A 20,070-nucleotide genomic window follows, 5' to 3' on the forward strand; every position below is an offset into this window, starting at 1 on the left:
AGCATAAATGTATAGGTAAATATATTTTATATGAAATGTATGCTTTAACCATGACCTCTAATCAAACCCACCGTGCCATTCTCCTCAGAGGCACATAAATCAATGGCAAAACATAACCAAGCACTTGAAGGATAATAATACAGATGGTCTTCTTTGGAAAAAAAACTACCGTTATATGTTTGGTCTATTTTGTTTGTATGAATTTTTCACATGTCTTAAATGGGTGATATCTTTGTGTAGAATGAAACTGCTGAATTGCACATGTATTCTTTGCCCAGTGGTGGCAGAGGTGGTATGGGTTAATGGAAACCAGATGTGTGTTTTCATTGGCCAAGACTCCGGACTAAGGCAAAAGGTTTTAACAAGTGTGAAATTTGCAGAGTAGACACAAATGAAGATGTCTTGAAGTTTGAGATTTATTGGGTTGGCATGTCACTCTGTATAGTATGGGGCCTGGAATCTCCAATATGTTGTTTATAATATCTCTATTGAGAAGTATTCATCATTGTTGATGTATTGCCTGCAGAGTGGATTTCCCTCTTCAGCTATCAGTGATAATAGTAAAAAAAAAAACTCTTTATGTACCACATTTCATATTTGAATTTGATTGCCGTATACACTTTACATAAAAGTAAGGTGAAGCAGATGCAATTAAAATAATGTAATGCATCAGGTGTGAGTGCAGAGTAGGTCAGTACTGCGAGTGGGCAGAAGGCAACAGAATTCTGCCAGAATTTACTGTTGAGCTTTCTGTATGTGTGGAGCCTAATTCAACCCATCTGTGAAGGGAGGTGCCCACTCGATAACCCCAATGATGCACCCACCCTTCATCTGACATCCAAGGCTTTTCTTTGTATGGTTCACATTAGTTAGAGCTTGGAGATCTGCCATTTTTGAAACATTTTAGAAATAATTTTAGTTATTTTTTTTGGGACATCAGGGTGAAAGTTAACTGCACTCATCTAGTACCAATTTAGAATGGTGTTAAATTTAGTTTAGAGGGTTGTGTGTGAACTGGACGCTTCAGCTCAACATCTATCACTCCATCAGTCATTCAACCGTCATTTACAATTTGCATTAGAGACATTAAAGCTGATGGGACGGGCAGAAACCCTAATCATTTGGCCAGTCTGTGGTTCTCGTCACGCTGGCACATAAGAGGACTGAAAGAGAAGAATGTTCTTAGTATGAAAGATTTGTGTTTGATGGATTTATTTTCTTTTGTTCCCATCCCTGCTTGCAACTCCTTCTTTTGCATTTGACCTCCATTGTGCCGTGTTGTGTGTCACTTTCTGTCTCTTTGTGTTTGAATCACCCCATATTTGTTATGGTTATGACCTCTGACCTGCCGCGACCTGTGACCTTTGGGTCTGTTTGTCCCCGTTTGTCTCGTTTGTATGCCGGTGTCTCTCCTCCGCGTATTATATCTCTTTCAATGTTGCTTTTCTGTTTTCCATTGTGATTCCTCCTCGTTTTCCCTGCATGGATGATAATAAAACAGTCCCACCGAGGCAGCTAGCTTAGATAGAACCCCCAGAGCAGACCCCGCCCACTCCCTAAACGCGCCCCATGAATCCCGGACCGAGCAGGAGCAACAGAGTCAGAGGGACAAGGAGAAGGAGCAGCAGCAGCTTCCTTCTAGACCTTCCGTGGAGGCCCTTGGCCTGAGGAGGAGCAGTGAGCCTCAGCTTTGTGCCCTCTCCTCCCCCCCGCCTCACGCAGAGCCACCTCATGGGGAGACCCCAGCCCCCCTGATGGTCACCACCGAACAAAGGTGCCAAATGATTTTGCCTGTTTACCTGTATCCCCCATAGACCCCGTGTGCATTATCCAGAGATTCAAAGATTCCGGTTCATAGTTGCCCTGAATCAATCCAATCCAAAACTTGTTCTTCGCTGTATGATAGCTGTTCTTCACTCGTTCCCTTAAACCCTATATACTTTGTTTTGCCTCCTATTCATTATTTGCATTACAGTTATGTTTTAGGCAAGTAGCTGCTGCTTTTGATCCAGATCTATGTTGGAATTCAATTCAATTCAATTCAATTTTATTAAAGTGTCAAATCACAACAAGTTGTCTCAAGACACTTTACATGTAGAGAAGAGACCCGACATCCCACCCTGAGCAAGCAATTTTGCGACAGTGGCAACGAAAAACTCCCTCTTAACTGGAAGAAACGTCAGGCAGACCCTAGGCTCTAGGGTGGCGGCCTTCTGCCTCGACCGTGTCGGGGGAAAGAAGAGAGAGAGAGGGAGAGACAGACGGAAGAGAGACAGAAAGAGATAAAGTGCAAGTAGTAACAATAACAATAGTAGCAAATATAATAGTGTAAGATAGTATATGATAATATAATATAGTACAGCAATAGTGTGTATGCAGTATATAATGGTATAATATAAGAATGTTAAGATAATATACAGTATAGTGTAGTGGTATAGTGTAGTGTAGTAGAAATCCACGGTCGTGCTCCATGGAGAGGCCCGGTCCGCAGTCACAGTATTGAGCCGCAGCTGGGGGTCCGTAGTGATAGTCCATGGACCTGCGACGTGGGAAATAAAAGAAACTCCGGGGAGCGGGTCCCCGGTTGTAGAATTAGTTGCAGGTCTTACTAGAGCGTGAATCCGTACAGGGTTAATTACGATTGTACCAATGGGACACAAACCCACACAACCAAAGGGAGGACGAGAAGAGAATGATTCGGTAAATAGTGCTTAAATCTCTTGGTCGAGGACCTTGCAGCTGTAGCCTGTTGGTGGAGACATTGGCTGTCAACGGGATGGAACCGATGACATTCCAGGTGCAGGAGAATCTCTCCAAAAACTAGTCCCATCCCACCCACCATGGTCTCATCTGACACAGTGAGGATTGGAAGCAGCTATGGTGCAAAACGCTGTTGTTTTTCTCCCAGTGTAATCCAGAATGACAGTTCATTTTTACTGCAGCCATCTCTCTTGATAGACATTTATTTGGGTGATTTCACAATCCGCCTGCTCCGTGTTATTTCAGAATTTTTCATTGGCAGTCCTCTTCTCTTTACATTTATGTTTTGCCAATTTTTCGTCTTTTTCTCCCAATTTAGTCATCGCGCCAATGCCCGAATTCCCCACGTAGTGTGTAGTCCTGTCACTACTGACCCCTCCTGGTTGTTCTTTGGACTGGTTGGTTCCTTTGTAGGGATGATATTGAAACCACATGCCTCCTTTGGTACACATGGAATTGTCTGCCGCTTATTTTCACCTGGAAGTAAGGAGGACCATATTCCTCACAGTGCAACACCCGTGCTGACAACCTGTAGGAGCGCCCTCCCTCCCTGCTCAGCTTCCCTCCCATAAACACGGCCAATTGTGCTTGTATGAACGCCCGGGCCAAGCAAGAGGCACCACAGAGGATTCGTATCCGATTGCCAGTCCTCTTAACTCATTGGCCGCCATTATCGCATTAACGCGATCTAATAAATAGCGCGCTTGGCCGCCAGGATCGCGTTAATGCGATCTATGGTCTTTATTGATCTTTATGCTCTGATCACGCTATTCTGTTATGAATCAGGCTAAGTTTCGGGTTCCACTTACTTCAACCACCACTGCATCCGGTTCCATGACTTGGGTTCCGTTTTCGGTTTTACATTTTCCCCCCCAGTCATTTTCGACCATAATAGGGAAACAAACGGGTTTTCACACGCTATGAAAAACGATCGGAGACCTCCCCTCCTATAATCTATGGTCTGGGTGACGAACAGTCATCCCCGTTGTGTATCACAAAGTAATTTTCGCCGATAACAGAATCTGAGACATTTCACTTCCGGTTCATGTGTTTCACTGTGTGAGTGGGTCTGGGAGGGGGCGAGTGTGATCGAGAGGCGATCAAGCTTGGTATGTGCTGCTCTCTGGTGGTGGAACGATCAAAACGATTCAAGTGTCAAGCTAGAGTTTCTAGATGTGAATTAAATAACAAAATAACGAAACAAAAAAACACGAAAACCGCTGGCAAGGGCTGCTATGAACGAGGTTTTAACTCTGGCAGTCAATGAGTTAACGTGATATTTGGGTCACACCACCATTTTCAGCTTTTTTTTCTGGCACTGGTGTTATTGTGAAAACCGACTTGTGGAGAGATTCTTAAGTACCGTATAACTCAGATGTTCCAAAGAGCTTTCTGGGGGGATCTTCCAGGATTTCCCTAATAGTTTTTCACTTTGGCCTCCTGCTTTTGTTGGCAACAGCATTGATTGCTCCTGGAGAAAGAAAATATTGTGGATTTCTGGTGAGTCTGTCTTGACTAGGATGTCATTTACTACACATCCTGTGGCCAGGACGAGCCTAATGCTGTGCTGTGAATGAACTCATGTTGAACCCATGCTGCACCCAAACATTGATGCACTGAAAATAACCCATTCATTTTAAGTATGTATGTATACTGTAAATGAGATGGATTTGTGTCTGTCTGTCTGTCTGTCTGTACGTATGTGTGTAGGGCAGGCTACCAGATATCAGTCTGCCTAGCCATCTGTCAGCCTGCTTATCTGCGTGTCTGACAACATGTCTGTCTGCAGTGTTTTTGAGGGAAGCAGAGGAGAGCTGACACTGAGTTTTTTCCACGTCAGTTATCCACATAAGCCCTATTTATTTCGTCGTATGAATGATAGCGAGAATAGCCGATCTACGAAGCGCACATCGTGACGTGTTGTGAGCTTGTAGATGGGTTATGTTTTACTGTTGTTGAAAATATTGTTATTAGTTTTATTGTGAACATTTTGGAAACTTTGCCCAACATTGGGATATCAGGGTTAATGTGGTGTATGACTGAGTTTCTCTGCTTGAACCTATACAGCGCTATAAGTGGGGGGAAACCTTTCATAGCTTGTGGTTGTCAGAGAGGGTGAGGATATTGTAAACAAGTGGTTTCTGTTAATAACTGAACCAATACTCAGACAGGTTTTTACAGGGCTAGAGTCCAGCAGCTCTGAGTGATAATACACATTGTGATGTAATCATAATGAATCTGGCCTAATGAAGACCTGCTTCGAAATGTGTAAACAAGCCATGTTAATGAAGGCTTTTTAAATTACCTTATTTTGGACTCTCCCCTTCTCACTCAGCTTTGAGTGCCTTGCGAGTGTTTTGCATCTACACTTTCTGATATATTCTGATTTGATAAAGTAGAGAATAGACTGTATATCTGCATATGCAGTAAGCCTGAGCATGTTTTTGGAGTGCAGCCCACTGTGGTCCTTTGAATGTCAATCCAAGGATTCAAACTCAATTTAGTGCCCTCAGGGGTGTAACACTACTCTCTCTCTCTCATATACAGTAAGTGTATAATGTAACACTCTGCTTACCCAGTTGTGGATTTTGCACTGTAAAGTGTAAAAAGAAGTGAAATTTACAGTCAGGATTTTACATTGTGGCTGTGTGTGTGTCTGTGTCATACAAACTGTGGAAACAATGCTGAACACACACGCATAGCTTGCACACACATGGCATGCACACACAAACACAAACACAGAGGAACGTGGATATGCGACCCACCCACAGGATGTAAAACTATGGGTCCACCTTCCTTCCCCGAAGCCTTTCAGTGCACGACTGAGACCGCAGCCAGCCTCTGTCGCAACTGGCAAACACATTCTTCAAAGAATTCTGAGCTCAGCTTTTTTTTTACAGCATTGTGTCTGGACCCAGGCGCGGGTTCTCAGACATTCTGTCAGAGTTGTGGACAGAGAACAATTATAATAGAGGAATATTTCTGACTGTGACAGCTGATGCAATGTGGGTCTTTAGTGTGTATAAAAGCACTGTGTTGCAGCCTGATAACACGTGTTTTGTTTTGTTTCTTTGTTGTTTTCTATACTTTGAGGAGTATTTGAGTGTTGAGCCTTGACATGCTACAGATTTGTGAATGTTTGTTTGCTTTCTTTGTGAATCCAATTTGCTTACAGACGGATGTGTGAGCCACACTATGCTCTTATGTCTTAGATTTATGTCCACGGAGCCTGCATTTAGTCTCCTCCAGTGGAATGCTGTCTGATGATAATGTGATGGTAACCCAGGCAACTGTTCCAGAGCCAACAACTCATTTCAGTTTTTGCACTGTTGTCTGCTGTGAGATGATAACCCAGACGATTCTCCCAGCAGTACTGCAGCCCGTTCGTGCTCCGAGGAACTCTTCCCCCGAACGCCGTCCCTGGCAGCCGGCGCTGCTCCGAGCTCCGAGCTCGCGACCAGTCCCGTCGGTTCACCCGGGACAGACATGGACAGGAAGTGCCCACCTTTGTTGGACGGGGAGGAGGCGGCGGGACAGAGGAAGGGAGGTGCTAACACGCGCGTGTCAGCTTTAGAAACGGACGGTGATGACGCAACATGGGCCGCCCGACAAAGCCTGTCCTCTCCCAGACACCACGGCACCTCTCCTGGCTCACCCCACTTTCTTCCCGTGCCCGCCACGATGGTGTCGGTTACCATAACGACCGCCGGTACGGGCCGACGGACGGCAAGACCGTTGAGCGAAAGCGACGGGCCACAGATGCAGCCTCCGTCGCCGGACAGCGATCCGCCGTCAACGTGAGCCCTGCTGCACTACAACATGATACCAACCCTTTGCCATGTTGAACTAGAACTCCAGAAAGGCTGTGTTTAAAACCCAAGGGAATTCTCTGCAGCATGTGCCCTTGGCCTCAGGCAGCAGTGCTGTCTCATGGATGATGTGCCTGTTTTTGTTAACCTGAAGATGAAGAGCATGACCTCATTTTAAAACCCTTTATAATCTGTACACGAAGATGCAAAGTGGCTGTAAACAAGTCTATGATTTTCTTCTTAATTTCCTCCTATTGTTTTTTTTGTTTTGTTGCTCTTCTTGCAGTGACAGAAGAAGCCAAAGAATGTGTTGTTTGATTAACTATGCATGACCTTTAGTGGCAGCGTTTGGCCTTTTGGGACAGACCCAGAGGTGTACTAACCCCCAACTGAATTTCGGTTCAAATGGTATTCTGCTTTCTTGTGTTGAAAATAGATTTTGCAGTGCTCGAATGCATGTAGTATGCATCCTTAAATACATGCATTAACCCATCTATTGCAAAGTACAAACACAATCAGTTGCTAGGGTTGTCCGCGACTAAATACATTCTTAGTGAACTAATAGTAAAAAACATTAGTTAGTTGATTTAATCAACAAATATGTAAAATTGTGTTTGCTGCATACAATCATGTGGAGAACAGCCTTTTCAGGTTGGTGCCGTTGAGAAGTGAACATTCTAATGCTGTTACTGCCCATTAAAAGTTAAGCGATTATATCTAGAGTTTGTATGGGAAAAAAGCATAAAAGATAACCAATCGGTTAACAAAGTCTTGGTTCGCAAAGACCAAATCGACTGATTAATCGATTGAGGGGACAGCCCTACAGTTGATCATTGACAAAATAAATGAATGACAAGTTAGCCATGACAGGAATTAGACAAGAATAAAGAGGACAATCTAAAACGGATAATAATGCTGACCCTGCCTGGCTGTAATGCAAGGCATACTGGGGGCTAACACACATCTCACCAACGCACCACATGGCAAATAAACAGCTCATGAAACCATCTCTCTGGTGTTGATTTAGCGAGGGCTCTTTGCACTGAACCTCCCTTTTTCCTTGTGGCAAGTCGTATGTGAACCGCAAGCCACACTTTCACTCACACCCCTCCCAACATCACAGAGGATGCTATTTAAAGCCCCTCTGTGAAGAACTGTGTGGTTGAGGGCCGAACCTTCATCGGGTGGCCACAGACACACATGGAGAGCCACAGCCTTTTCTGCTTGCTGCTTCGTCTCTAGTTTATAAAAGGATGCATGCTGTTATTGATGATTCACTGTCATCCAAGCGTCCAGTATGCTACTGTGGCATGCTCTGTTGCTAGCAAAGTACTTTGACTATGCCTGCTGCTCTCTTTGCTGGCTGTATTTTAGATTTGAGCGCCCCCTTGTGCTTGAATGTGTGATGTAGTTCTGCAGTTCACTGTGACAACAGTTGACAAATACATGCCTGGGTGTGGGTAGATAGTGGTACATGGATGTAAAGAAAATACACAAACTTGACAGTTCTGCTTTGGTACATATTTTACCTCATCAGTCTTTCCCAATTTCGCCCATTGTCAGCTTTTAAGCCTGATTCATACTTAGTCACCCAACGGCGTTGCTTGCCGAAAATAGTCGTCCCACAAGCTCACGACGTGCCGCAGATGCGACGCGTTGTGAGCTTCTAGATTGGCTATTTTCGGCAAGAGACACGGCCGGGCAACGGAGCATGAATTAGACGGTACACTCATCACGGATGTTATCCGCCAGCTCACGTTCAGGTGTCTCATGGTAGTGTTGAAGTGTTTGTGTGTTCATCTGTGACTGTGCTCTCTCCTCATCCTCTCCTGACTCCTGTAGATACAACCACTCTGCTTGTGTCTCAGACGACCCACAGTAAGTTGTCCTTATTGTTGCTCAGAACGCATATCCCTGGCCTGGCACTGCACTGCACAGCAAACAAATGACCTTCATTAATTTGTTTCAGTAATTTAATTCAGTGTATTGAATTTGACGCTATTATGGGGTGAACACCTAAGCCACTAGATGCAGTAGGCCTATTGGTCAGGGTGCCTGTCCCATAACGGAAAGAGCTTAGGTTCAGTATCTGCTACAAGTCTATCGTTGAGAGAGACACTGAACCTGCTTATTGTTGCTTTGAATTAACTTTTAACTTTTTTTGTGGAAAAGGAATGGCAATGGAAACGGATAATTTCGCCCATTTACACTAGCTTTAGTTAACATTAGTGTGCTGTTGTATGAGTAGGGGCTGTAGAAAAAAACACTTTTACTGGACAATTTGGCTGCTCTGTTGTCACTTCAGCTCCTCCCAGCTGCATGCAATCACACTGCCCTCTCACTGTTTCCTGAGCTCTAAACCAGGACTTCTCCAGTCCTGCAGACCCAGAACACTGCTGGTTTTCCATTCAGCCATGTAGTTAATGATATCTCCCTGGAGTTCCAGGTCTAAATCAATCAATTTAGATGGCTAGTATGTAAGCCAGGAGTACTCAGAGTCCCCAGGAAAACAGAACTGCCGCTATAACTAAGCAACACAGGACACAATTGACTAGAATGGGCATTTCCCTTGTGTCGCATAACATTTGGTGCACCTACGATGGCTTCCACAGAACTCTGTTAATGCTAATGTGATAACAACGAGCAATGTTTCACATTACATGGAAGGCATATTAACCACTTAAGCCCTAGATACTTTGTTGTAATCCAAATAACGGAAATTGCGATCTACAAACTCACAATGCATTGCAACATGTTGTGAGCTTGTAGATCTCCTATTTTCACTCTTTTTTTTTTTCACCTAGTATGACATGCCCAAAATAGGGATGCCAGTTTGAAAGTGGTTAAGTGTACCAGCCAAAACCTGTCCTACAAACACAAACGGCAACTTTGAAATCCACCATTCAGAGTGAGTGCATACAGTACAGTGAACTGCTCTTTGGTTTGTAGGGTGGACGGTTAATAGCCATTGCAGAGTGTTAATTTCAGTGGGAATGCCCATTTGATCCATTTTATGCTGTGAGAGCAAAGCATTAAAATGACTGGCATGCTACTAACTACAGTGTGTATCTCACCTCCTGCACCTCAGCGTGGATGTTCTCACATTTATGTCACTTAAGAAGATTGTGAAGACTCTACAGAATGTTACACACTCATACATACTCACCTATACAGTATGCATGCACGCACACACACACACACACGCACGCACGCACGCGAGCGCGCACGCACGCACGCGAGCGCGCACACACACACCAAGACATTATACATTTACATTATACATTTGTCCATTTGTTTGATTTAACCCTTTATTTTGAGTACTAATTATTTCTGCACAAGGCTTTTTGCCTTTAATTCTCTGTCACAGCGTAACAGATTTCTTGACCTCACAGTGCAAGCAAGATGCCCTTTTCTGACAGTAACATCACCTTCGTGAATCAGAACTGATTAGTTCATATACAGTAGTTGGCTCACATCAGCTTGTTGATGAATGTTGATCATTTTTTTACAGCTATGTATTCGTCATTCTGCTTCACTCTTCTGTTCTGTTGAAGCACTGCACAAAAGCACATGGATTAATAAATGATACAGTATATTATAATATATGATATAATATAATATAATATACATAGTAAAGTCCTCTATGTTCATTTAACCACAATCCCTCTGTACTTAAGTAAACTTCAATCAGGGTCGGCTCTGTACTTGGTCCGCTCTTTTTTTTCCCCTCTCCACACCAAATCTCTTTGCCGGGAATGGCCAATCTACAATTGGCTATTTTTTGGCGCATGTTCCAGCTAGAATAGGGATGCTAGGGTTCAACACTGAGGATTTACTGTGTAAGAATGTTCAGTATATGTGCTGACATAACTGCTTTTTTCTTTTTCCTTGAATCTTTTCATAAAGCTTGTGCTCCGCTGGTATTGCCATGTCAGGATTTCATGGAATACTTTTCCTTTACTTACTCTCTCTGTCTTTTTATTCTCTGTCTGTCCCTCTAACTCTGTCTGTCTCTCTCTCTCTCTCTCTCTCTCTCTCTCAACTGTTTTGTGTACTGTACCTGTCTCTCGTCCCAGGAGTGTGAGCATGATTGACATGCGTAGAGAGGAGGACGCCATCTTGCAGCCTCACAGTCAGGTGCGTCATGAGATGATGCACAACCAGTACAACCGGCTGAAGGAAGACGAGGACCACTGGCAGGATGTGAGTTAATCATGTTCTCCTTTTTAGATAAAAAAAAAAGCCATTTATTCCTTCTCTTCCTCTTGGTCCACCTGTGGGTCACATCCATAGAGCTATATAGAAACTAAAGGATGGACAGACAGTCCACCGGCCATTCATTTCAATGAAAGTTGCTCACCGAGCCCATGTTGCCCCTGTAAGGGTCCCTTTAGTTCCTAACTATCAATGATTTAGCTGGGGACCCCCTGGAACACCCTCAAGGACCCCTGGGGGTCCCCGGACCCCACTTTGAGAACCACTGATCTATGTAGAAGTGCTTCAACTATCAGAAAGGAAACAGAACCGAACACATGATTGAGCTATTCAAATCTAAATCAAAACAAGCCAATAAGAGCAGGCAGTAAGAAAACACGTTTATGTAAATGTTAAAGTTTGATGTTTTTCGTGTGTGTGTGTGTGTGTGTGTGTGTGTGTGCGTGTGCGTGTGCGCGTGTGTGTGTGTGTGTCAGGACTTGGCGAAGTGGAAGAACCGGAGGCGGAGTGTGTCACAGGACCTCATAAAGAAGGAAGAGGACAGGAAGATGATGGAGAACATGCTGACAGGAGATGCATGTCACAGCATGAGGAGGAAGAGCATTAAGACCTACAGAGAGATATTACAAGACAAGTACGTCAACTACACACACACACACACACACTTGGTGGTTGAACAATTGTTACTTTGACCCGTGTTGATTGAATACAGTGATTACCCCTGAGGATATTGCAAGTGATGAGACAGCATTAATTTCCCATTTTGTCATTGAAAATACAATTAACTATCTCCATAAATACAGGCAATATTCTTTCTATCAAACTGATACCGAGATGCTGTACTGTGATACAGGTGTTGTGTTCTGTATAGGTCCCAGAAAAGATCTTCCACTTTCAAAGAGTGCAGGTTGCATGTTGGTTTCTCTAGTAGTAGGGTAACAAAAAATCACACCCAGTGTGAAGAGAGTGGTGCCTTTCATGAGTTCATTTCGTTAGTTACTTTTTACAGACTTTGATGACTTCAAAGTATTTTTACTCATTTTAAGTACTTTAAATGTTTTTACTGATTTTTACGTGTTTTTACTCATTTTAACATCTTTTAAGTATTTTTACTCATTTTAAGTATTTTTACTCATTTTAAGTATTTTTACTCATTTTAAGTATTTTTTACTCAGTTTAGGAACTTTAAAATGTCTTTACTAATATTTAAGTGTTTTTACTCATTTTAAGTATTTTTACTCATTTTAAGTATTTTTACTCAAAAGTGTGTGTTGTGTGTAAGTGTGTGTGTGCGTGTGTGTGTATAATTAGTGTAACTGGTTGCATCTTTGTGTTGCAATCAGCCGCAGCTGTTGAGGCTGTGCTCAAACATACAGAGAGGCCGTGCTCATACGGACGGACGGACGGACGGACGGACACACAGACACACACCAGGACAAAGTCACTCCTTTTTTGAGTGGCTAGCACCACTCAAAAACCACTGTATCTCATCCCTTCCTCCCCCCCTCTCTCCCTCCACCAGGGAGCGTCGTGAGGAGGAGCTGAGGGACGCGTTCAAGATGGCCCGTTCGACCGAGGAGGCGTCGACCGTGCTCCAGCGCTACGCCCAGCGCTTCTCCATCAGCGAGTCGGTGATGGAGCGACTGCAGCTTCCCAAGCTGCTGGACCGCAGCGTGTCGTCTGACCCCAACCTCCCATCCTCCCCCTCTTCCCCCTCACACCTCCACTTCACCTCCCTGTCCCCGTCCGCCTCCCCGACGACCCCGGACCCCTCGGGCGCCGACTTGGACGGGCCCATGCGGTTCCTGCGGCAGCAGTCGGCCCCGATCCCCAAGTACACCTCCACGGTGGAGGCGCGGGTGGAAGAGTTCCCCAGAGACGGCGGCGCGGCGCGGCCGTCGTCTTCGCCACACTCCCCCTCCTCCTCCTCCTCCTCCTCCTCCTCTCAACACCGGCCGCAGATCCGCTCGCGCTCGTCAGAGCCAAAACCCCCGACCACGACCATCAGAGCCGTGTCGCCAAAACCGGTGCCTTTACTGACGCCCAAGCCTTACGTCCAGACCCGACCCTCTGCTGCTGCCATCACTGCTGCCATCACAGGACCATCTAAGGTGAGCGCCACATATTTTACACGTGTTACTTATTGTTTCTCACTTTTCATTTCACCTCTTAAACCCTTGAACGTATATATATCGTTGCTGTCGGACAAAAGCCTCCCATCTCCATATTTTTACTTTTCGTGTTTTTTCATAAATTAACGCCCAACTTGATCACACTACAGCGTCACTCAAAAGACGATGCGTCTAGTCTTGGTCCCCTCCTTTTTCCCTCTGCACCAAATCTCTTCTCTTGTTTAGTTTTTACACCAATACCCCCATGTATGCCGAATGTTCACCTATTTTCGTCAAATGTTTGCCCATTATGACATGCCCCCAGACTAGGGATGCAAGGGTTCATGTGGTTAAAAGCTCTATGTGTTTGTTGTCCATGCGTTAACTTGAACGGTCAAGCTGTCTACATTTCTACAGGGGTTTCTTGTCATGCAAAATGGGTTGATATTTTGTCTTTGGAGAGGGAACCTGTGAGTTTTTGAGGGACGCAGTGAAGAGGAGGCAGACTTTAGCCCGATTCATCAGACCTACAAGATGCGACGCGTTGTGAGCTTGTAGGTCTGCTATTTTCGGCATGCGACAGAGCTTAAATTAGGCTTGAGGCGCTGGGGGGAATCAGTCCTCGGTCAGCAGGGATGAATACGGTTCATTCAAGGAAATTGCTTTGGCATATGTTGTCGTGGCAGACCGGTATTAAACACTTAACGTTTGACACAAGACAAAGTACATGGACACGCAGGACTCACATTAGCACTAATTGGTGACAGGTGAAGTCCATTATGTATATATATTCAAAGGAAAGATGAGACATGCACTTCCGTGCTCTTCTCAGACATTCTGCTATCTTTCCTAAAGTACATATATATAATGATATATAATATATATAATATATAAAAATAAAAAAAATTGGACTCAGGGTTCCTTGAGGGGGTTCCAAATGGACCCTTACAGGTCTGTAACTCTGAGAGTTATGGGGGTCCTTGAAATTAAAAAGTTTGAGAACCACTGATCTAGGAAGTCCATTAATAATAGTTAAAGTGCAGTTCCAAGCTAGTAAAATAATAATGTCAATTGTACAGTACTAAGAATATAAAACAGTAGTGCAACATCAATTCAAAAATATTACTGTAAATGAAATCTCATCATGTGATAAATTACATGGTATCGGAATGGCATAGACTGGCATACTCACCTATACCAGCCTTTTAGGCGGTATCGGCAGCTTTTCCGATACTGCTATCGGTACTGGAACAACTCTAGAAAACACAGATATAGAGTGGTGGTGTACTGAGTGAAGACCGCAGAGCCGAAGCGGAGAGAGAGGAAACAAAGGTGGCATGGCTACACGGAACATGGCTTCTTCCCAGAGCTGGCAGCCCGCTCTGCTCACAGTTTGTTGGATGAGCCCACGCCCCCCCCCCCCCCCCCACCCCCACCCCACTGCCCCCTTGGCATTTACATTAGAATGCCACAGAACGCGCCATGGAGATGGGCTGTCATGTTTCTTCGTGGAAAACAACAGACTCTCCCCACTAAGAGGCATGTAATGTTTCAACTCAAACAATTCAAACTCTCAAAGAGGGATCTACTTCCTCTTAAAAGGAAAAGAAAATGGCCGAAATGAAAATCATCCTCTTGTAGTTTTGCGGAGCGTATGCGTGTGTGTGTGTGTGTGCGTGCGTGTGTGTGTGTGTGTGTGTGTGTGTGTGTGCATGTTCGTGTGTGTTAATGTGTCTTGGAGGGGGGAGTTATTACTGTCCCAAATGGGCAAGTGCAGAGCCGCTGTTCTGGAATGTCTCGTCACAGGAGCCTGAGCAGAGTGGAGCCCAGGGCTGTGAATGGAGCCCTCTGTTCCCTATTGACTTAAGACGTTGACAAGTAGGGCCCTCTCAATGTGAAGTGGGCTCCCCAGCACACAAAGAGGGGCCACACACATACACAGGCTGCTTGGGAAGGAGATGAGATGGAGACATGGGGTGCAGGAGGGTGGGTGTGTGGGTGGGTAGAGGCAGACTGAGAGCCTGCATTCACCCACCCAACCTCTATAGCACCACTGCTACAGGCTTCTAAAGTTACCATGCTCCTTAGCCGCTTCTCGCACTCAACATCACTGGCTCAGAGTGGCATAGATGGGTGCTAAGAGGAGGCTGAGAGGAGGCCATTAAAATATAATTAAAGTTTCTGTTCTATCACGTTCTAAAAAAAAGGTTTACTAAGCACTGTGCTATTAAATGCCATCATAATACTTTAAGTTAAAGCGTGTACGTTTTAAGTTGAACCAATAGCCATGTCCTTGTGCACATGTGTGCATACTGTATTTATGAAAAGATCACCAGCACTCACTCGGTCCTTTTTAGGATCTTTTCTTAATTGTGTAGCCCCAGCAGCAGATCACTTACGGACGTTTCGGCCAACGGTTCCTCAGCGTCAATGACGCTGAGGAACAAGGCCGTAACAGATTCTTCAAGGACCAAGAGAGTGCTGGTGATCTTTTCAAAGATACTGTTTCTGCCAGAACCGTGCACCAGATACTGTGAACTATTCAACTGACGAGTGCTCGCCCCTCTCTCTTTTTCAAGTTATGCATACTGTATTTACCCACGTCACTGGAGCGACTCCTCAAACGAACCCCCTCTCTCCTTTCTCACCAGGCTGACGGCTTGGTCCGTGTCAACGGTGTCCTGGGCACTGAGGAGCGCCCCTCCACCCCCGAGAGCCAGGACGGGGAATCCCTGATGTGCTTCCAGGCGTGTCCCCCCACACCCACCCGCGTCACCCACGATGTCGATGCAACAGACATGCCCGTGGCAGCGGCGGCGGCGGCGGCGGCGGCGGCCTCTCCGATGCACAGCGCACGCACGTCTCCCAGGGGGCGGCCGGGGTCGTCGGAGCCCATAGAGAGACGTGGTGACACAACGCCAGGCTCCGGAGACGCCCTTGAGGGTGACCTTAAGCTCCGCCCCGCCACCCCGCCCAGTCGACCCACCTCACTACCGACGGTGAGGATAAGAGCCTCTCTGTGTGTGTTTTTTTTCCTCACATGTTTTAACATCATATAGTCGCTGTCCGGTGGAAACCTTGTACGTCCAAACACGTTATTTTACAGGAGAAAAGAACCTGTGTTCCAATGGATCCAATGTAGTTATTATTTAGTCACAAGCACTTGTTAACAAATTGACTGCCATAGACGCAGATCTGCTTCTATTGAATTAATCCGTGGGCTGCCAGAGTTGCGTTCTGCGTTCTATTGTTTAATTGTGGTTTAATAGACGATCGCGCTGTTTTCTGTACATTCCGAGATCAGGTTCCCTTTCCACTTACTTCCGACTCACCCGGATGCAAAATCCAGTGGGTTCCGTTTCCGGTTTCAGTTTTAGCTTGAAAAATGTTGCAAAATAGGGCAAAACACGTTTTTTCACACGGTATAAAAAACGAACGGAGAGCTCCGGTTGTATATTTCTTTACTCTGGACGACGAACAGTTATCATCGTTGTGTATACCAACGATCTGAAACCCGGCCATAAGCTAAGCTAAGCTAAGATGCCCTGCGGATATGCCACCGGACAGCCACCGGATATGACGTTTGCAGCCTATTTGGGAGGCGGAGAGAAAGAGAATGGAGTTGTAGAGAGAAAACTTAACTCTTTGAATGCTTCTCTATCTGTCGTGTGTGTTTATAAACACAGCCAGACAAACGATTTGAATGGATATAACAATTCTGTGACCTGTTGAAAAGGGTTATAAAACACAAATCGCTGGCACTGGGGTGAGTACATTATGAATAAACTCTGGCAGTCAAATGTGTTAATACATTTTATTGGTTAAATATTTATAGAACACACACAGACACACTTAACCACTTTCACCCTGGCATCCCTATTTTGGGCTTGTCATTATCCAAAAATGTTCAAATGTTCAAAAGTAGATCAACAAGTTCCAGCTTGTAGATCGGCTATTTTTGCTACTTTTGTGCAACACTGACATACGACAAAGAATTCATTATAGGGCATTACTTTATGATTAGGTACTGCTCTTAAAAATATCTGATGAAATAACTAGATAAAGTGCTCCGAGGAGCACAGGTCTCCGCCAGGTCAGGTAGGATATTGTGGGCCAGCAATGTTCGGAACGGTGCCGGAGATTAGCTGTTCACAGACACACGAACACACACATTTAAGATACATAATAGATACAGAGTGGAGGGTCCATTAAACGGACGATGGGGGGAGGCATCCGTTACAGAAGGTGGCTTTGAGTTCCTGACAAAATAGAGAGTTCTGTGCTCTGTTCTGACCTGAGTTGGAAGGGGAGGAAACTAAAGCCATCATGTCCAGTTTATCTGACCCTTCATCTTGTGTCCCCCCGCTAATAGGAGCTGCAGAAGCCAGGAGAAGGCGTGGAGGTGACAGGAGGCCGGACCACTGTCCCTCTGGAGGAGGACAAGCCAAAGAGTGACACTGCAGGACAGCAGACTGCATCCACAGGTCTGAGCATATAGGACAGGACAGTGGTTCTCAAAGTCCAGGGGTCCTTGAGAGGGTTCCAGGGGGTCCCCAGCAAAATGTGTTAATGCAGCATAAACATCTGTTTAACCACTTTAACCCCTATGTCAGCTATTTGAAAGTAGCCGATCTACAAGTTCACTACTGCGACGTGTTGTGATCTTTTAGATGGGATATTTAAAAAAAAATACTTGATTTTTTTTTTTAAATGTAGACTATTTTTGAAATATTTAACTACATAAATCTGGTATGGGGGTCCCCGGCACTAAATATTTTCAGATGGCGCCCTGCGGTCAAATACTATTAATTTGGGGGCCCTTGACGTGAAAACATCTGAGAACCACTGGCCTAGGATACTGTTACTAGGGGCCCATGTTACTGCTAGCCTGCCACCTAGTGGTGATTTGACAGACTAGCAGTAATACAGTGTAAAGTGAAAATTGGAAGCATTTTGTTGTCAAGTTTGAGGTTCATAATGTATGCATTGGGTGCAGGCCTTTGGTGCAGTGACAACCTAATGATAATTGGTAAACAAGACTAGCGACGACATACATGAACATACTGTAGGACGCAGACATAGTGTAAATGGATATAGCAGAACGTCTATTCAGACTGAAGTATCCATTCAGAAAGCAGACGATGCAGAGCTAGAAGATTATAACAGAAGGGCATAGCTTTTTAATATTTCAGAATGTTTTAATGACCAAATTCTTAATACAAATACATGAAAGAAATAGAGGGTATGGGCGTGGGTTTTGGATGTGGATCCAGGTGGGGGAAACTACTAACTAAGTGCTTTTGGTAATGTGTTTGCAGAACGCCAACAGACCGTCCAGGAACAGACGGTGCCAAGTAGACTAAATGCTCCCAACCTGCTGCAGTCAGAGGCCAACACACTGCAGGTAGGAATGACTTTACTGCTAAGGTACCAGTGTCGGTGACATTTGAACACTCACTCAACCATTAAAGTAAAGTAAGAGCATACTAAAAACAACTACTGTTTAATGCAGTTGGACGTCACACCGCATACAGTAGACACAGACAACACGCATCACTCTGCATTTACACATTTTAAACTATTTCAAACTATTTAGCCGTCAGGTTAGTGTGAGATCGCTCAGGTCTCCTAACCTATGCCTTCTTACTGTCCCGAAATCTAGGCTAAAAACTAAGGGGTGACTATTAAGCCTCTTTGGAATTGCCTTCCCCTGGCAAGTTGAGTAGGTTGATTCCTAAAGCTGCTAAAAACTCACCTGTTTTACAAGCACTTCATCTTGTAATGTGTTTTCTATTTTAAATTCCCATTTGACCTGTTATTCAGTTTTTATGATCTTATTCTTTGTATAGCACCACGTCGCGTGGTGAGAATAGACGATCTACACAGTATATGTTCACAACACGTTGCAATGTGACGCGTTGTGAGCTTGTAGATCTGCCATTTTTGAAATTTAGTTTTTTTTATTAAATATTTTCCCCAATAATATATAATAGATTGTGTGCATTCACAGCATAAACAACCAATGCCCAATCAAATAATGTGTCAAATCTGACTGCAGGTCAGTGAAAGTACCCAGGAGTGGTCTCAGAGAAAAGAGAGTCTACCGATCATCACCGATCCACGATCTCTCAGTTACGACCCGCCATGCCACGCCACAGCAGGTAAAACGCTTTGCCATCCACCAGCCACTAGCAACATTATTATTAACTCCCTCTTCTCCTCTGTTTGACTCCTTGCTCACTCCCTCCCAGTTTGTCTTTCTGGCACTCTTGCTGTTTGGCTGTTAAAAGTAAAGCGCAGGACAATGCTGAGCACTTCAATGTGTTTCATTTTTGATCAAAGGTTACGAATACATTTTTGAGTCACACTCAGTTTAGCCTGCAGTGTAATGGGAGTAACGGAGCGAGACCCGTAGGATTGAATTCACTAACCGGATTTTACAAAGGAAAAACTGTAAGATCGTCACTGCTTGATGCTTGAAGTTTCTTCTAGACTCATGGCCCATGTTACCATCCTCATCCTTTTGATTGATTGATTGAATACTTAAATGGTCAGAAATGTAAACAGCACATGGTACAGTCAGACATTAAGGCTAAAAGGATGACACAAAAAAACATCCTGGGGGCTTGTTTCCATTGTGGTCCTACGTATTCAATTAATCAACATAGCATACAAATACAAACACTATGTGTACAAAGGAGATGGGAAAATTACCTCCTCTTGTGGTCTCCTGATAGATGTTTTACACATCCTTTAATGGATGGTGTCAGATCATGGTTGCTCCCTCTAGTGTTGTGGCTGTGTGGGTGTCACTCACTTTGGAGAAGTAGTTCAACAGGTGTGAGGGTTTTACTTTGACTATCTTAAATACCAATCCCATTTGCTTAACCCTTGAGATTACTATATCGTCAACTCTGACTATACTTGATATTCTCTTGCCTCTTCCTCCGTCTCTCACATCAGAAATAGCCCATCTACAAGCTCAGCGATTAGTCACACTGTGGCGCGTTGTGAACTTGTAGATCTGCGATTTTCGACGCATGACATGATTCATAACCACGTATAAATCAGCTATATTGCAGCTTACAGAGGCTAATTGCCTCTGTATGGGTTTTATGTTACATACAGTAGCATTTTTATCATGCGTATTCATTTTACAATGGTGGACTGCAGCG

At 44.5% G+C, this 20,070-nt stretch overlaps 1 protein-coding gene across 5 annotated transcripts in view; it reads left to right on the top strand.

Moving 5' to 3' along the window:
- The window catches only part of LOC308076280 (LIM and calponin homology domains-containing protein 1-like), a 125,821-nt gene that overhangs the window by 90,629 nt on the left and 15,122 nt on the right, over window positions 1-20,070 (top strand). For 4 of the 5 annotated variants that reach the window (XM_080416495.1, XM_080416497.1, XM_080416499.1 and 1 more), the window contains 8 exons: window positions 8,412-8,447; window positions 10,646-10,772; window positions 11,261-11,418; window positions 12,307-12,895; window positions 15,547-15,894; window positions 17,268-17,379; window positions 18,214-18,299; window positions 18,954-19,056. In XM_080416495.1, coding sequence (XP_080272621.1) covers window positions 8,412-8,447; window positions 10,646-10,772; window positions 11,261-11,418; window positions 12,307-12,895; window positions 15,547-15,894; window positions 17,268-17,379; window positions 18,214-18,299; window positions 18,954-19,056 — 1,559 coding nt within the window. The remainder of the gene's footprint in view (window positions 1-8,411; window positions 8,448-10,645; window positions 10,773-11,260; window positions 11,419-12,306; window positions 12,896-15,546; window positions 15,895-17,267; window positions 17,380-18,213; window positions 18,300-18,953; window positions 19,057-20,070) is intronic. The other variant, XM_080416496.1, reaches the window with a different exon arrangement.

This window comes from Gymnoscopelus braueri (genome assembly GCF_963280865.1).
Source record: "Gymnoscopelus braueri genome assembly, chromosome: 20".
NCBI lineage: Eukaryota > Metazoa > Chordata > Actinopteri > Myctophiformes > Myctophidae > Gymnoscopelus > Gymnoscopelus braueri.